The sequence below is a fragment of the Cebus imitator genome, unplaced genomic scaffold, assembly GCF_001604975.1.
Source record: "Cebus imitator isolate Cc_AM_T3 unplaced genomic scaffold, Cebus_imitator-1.0 Scaffold103, whole genome shotgun sequence".
Taxonomy (NCBI): Eukaryota; Metazoa; Chordata; class Mammalia; order Primates; family Cebidae; genus Cebus; species Cebus imitator.
Window position 1 is genome coordinate 5,257,218 of NW_016107418.1, and position 3,014 is coordinate 5,260,231.

Genomic DNA, 3,014 nt, shown 5'->3' on the forward strand with positions numbered 1-3,014 from the left:
AAAAAAAAAAAAAAAAAAAAAGAAGCTATTAATAACTCCAAATGAAAGGCATCTCTCAGTCCTCTGATATCTGATAACATTTTATCTGTGGTTTACTTGAAACAGCTATTTTCCACCTTGTACTAGAGTTATTCATGTGCAAATCTGCTCTGGTTTGAATGTAGCCCCCAAAGTTCATGTGTAGAAATTTTGATCTCCAATGCAATGGTGCTGGGGGCGGTGAGCTGATAGGAGGTGTTTGGGTCATGGGGGAACCACCCTCATGAAGACATTAACAGTGTTGTCACTGGCATGAGTTCCTTCCACTTTCTCTACCCATATCCTTCCACCATGGGATGAAACATCAAGTAGGTCCTAACAGGAAGCCAGCCTCCTGACCTGGGACTTCCCAGCCTCCAGAACCATGAGCCAAATACATTTGTGTTCACTATAAATTACCTGATCTGTGGTACTCTTATAGCAGCACAATACGACTAAGACAAAGTCTAATCTCCCTTTCCAGACTACAAACTCTTCGAAGAGGAGACTGACATTGATATATCTACTAACACCCTTAGACTTTACCATAGTGTCTTGAACAGAACAGGAACAAGGTTAATGAGCAATAATATAATGACTTTTTTCTCTGTACTAATAGTGAGAATTTAGAAATTAATTTTAAAGTATTCAATTTGTTAGAGGAAGTCAACTAATGACCAAGGGCACCAGTGTCCCTCTGTTGTTCTGATACACTTAATATTTGCAATTTACTTCACTTTCCACAGTTTCATTCAATAGGTTATTGTTTGCAACACAACTCAAAGAAAAGCCCTAAGCTGAAGGCTCAATAAATACAATGAAATAATGACACTGAGGATGATGGTGATTAAAAAAAAAAAAAGATGAAAAAAAAAGCATCCCATTGGCTGGCTGCCAGGTAATTTGCCAAATTTGGAGGAATTAGATGAGGATAGCAATCTAATTTAAAATTCACTTGGTGTTGACTCTTAGATAAGTTGGCAACTGCTGGGAGTACCTCCTTTTAAACACAGCCCATGTTAGGTGAATGAGTGGAATTACATAACGGAATCTGGGTCAACCACAGCAATTCCACCGTAAACTACAAGGCACCAACTGAAAGCATATGACCATAATTCAAGGATTAGAAAACCATTGTCTCCACTGCAGAAGGACCACATTAGTTCCTTGTGAAGCAGGTAAGCAAATGACCATCTTGTAAAGCTTCTGACAGTCAAAAGGTAAGCACTTCTGAGTTAGGAACACAGTAGGATGTCTAGATTGGAAGTGGTAAGGGGTCTTCTGATAATACTTGCGGCTAGCCCATGCTTTGTGCAGACTCTTCTTAAGTACCAAAGCCTGGGTTCAGGTACAGAGGACAATTGCTCAAATTTCTCTTATGCTCATCAGACATACTACTTCCCATCACTAGTCCTTCCTGCTACAATGATGGCTGAGTCTGTCACCAAAATATCACAGCTTCTGAAACAAAATCACATCCCAAATTCTTATACTTACGCACTCGTACTTACAAAACCATTTTAAAATAAATTCACTGAGTAAAGATGAATCACAAGAAAGGTTTCAAGTTAAAAGAAAATGATTTCACTAGAATGCCCTTTTTTGGGATGGGGCTAGAAAGCATAAAATTGTATTCTCTGATTTAAAGACTTAGGGACCCTCAAAGGAAAAGGAGTCTGATGAAATTGAAAGAATAAGTCACATGGCATAAGAAATCGGCAATGCATGCATTTTCTCTGTCAGTATTTAATAGGTTAAAGAATATCAGTGAGGATGAATCATTTCTGTTTGAAGCATAAAACTCACTGACACAGAAACAAAGACGCTTGGAAACTTTATATTCTTGGTTCTTTGAACAATAAAGGGCCTGTCTAGTCAACATTTGGAGTAATTTTTCCCAGGGGGATTATTACTATTTGAGAGGGATGAAAGAGTAGCATTCTCATGATACATTTTTATTTTCTGAGAATAAAAATCTGTCTCTTTAGGAGGCCACATTCTGGATGTATTAAGGAGTGTGGAAAAAAACATGGGGTCTGCCACAGTTCTCAGACATCCTCTTCTAGCTGCAAAGACAAACACCAATCTGGAGAACTAGTTCTCAAACTCTAACTTCAAAAGCGTACATCAAGGACAGGACGCACTTTCAGAAAGCTAGGAATAAGATTCAACGCTTCTAAGATTTGAGTTATTCTGCAAATGGGGAGGGGAGGCTTGGAAATAAAAGCCCAAGTAATTAACAGAGAATTTCAAACCATGGACGAAAAGCATCAACATTTCATTGTAGTGCAGTGCTTTCCTTCAAGATCTCTGGCTCAAACAGTTTTCGCAAACTGAGGTGGGAATTCCTAGTACTCAAACTATGCAGTCAACTGGAAAGAAAATGGGTTTTCAAAGCCAAAACTGGTGAAACCTAACAGCTATCAACCTGGGACTAGCTCTCATGATGCTTCGGGTATGTTTTTCCTCTAAAATGTGTTCTTGTGATCTCTCATTCTGCTGAACTGGAAAAAAAACTGCGAACGCACAGGCAGCAGAGCGGCTGCAAAGCTCCTTGTTGACAGGTGAAATCACACAGCCCTTACCATGCTCCAGAGCTTTCATGGGAAACCAGAAGAGGATGAGGGAGTGGACCAAGGCGTTGATGCAGTGACCCCAGAAAACCTAAGGGAAAAGAAACCAGGGGAGTCAGGAGCTGCCCAAAATGCTTGACCTCTGCAAAACTCTCAACAAACACCACATTGTGAAGGATCCTGGCCGTGCGCTGCTGCATGGTTCCAGGAGTAGCATATTATTCTTGAATTTGAAAAAGAAAAAAAACTCCACGAAAATCAACTATTTATTAATTTTCACATACAAATGACTGGATTACCTCCACATCATATCACTTCAGTTGCAAAGACCTAAGTACCTGCTCACATGTACACAGACCAACACAATCTATCCACATGTGAAAAATTCATTCTGATCAGTTTTCTTTAGCAGTGTAAGAGAGA

General features: G+C 39.5%; 1 protein-coding gene across 1 annotated transcript in view; it reads right to left on the reverse strand.

Moving 5' to 3' along the window:
- Positions 1–3,014, reverse strand: part of ATP8A2 (ATPase phospholipid transporting 8A2) — a 654,052-nt gene that overhangs the window by 168,453 nt on the left and 482,585 nt on the right. Inside the window, exon 30 of the mRNA XM_017537537.2 lies at positions 2,604–2,682. Coding sequence (XP_017393026.1) covers positions 2,604–2,682 — 79 coding nt within the window. The remainder of the gene's footprint in view (positions 1–2,603; positions 2,683–3,014) is intronic.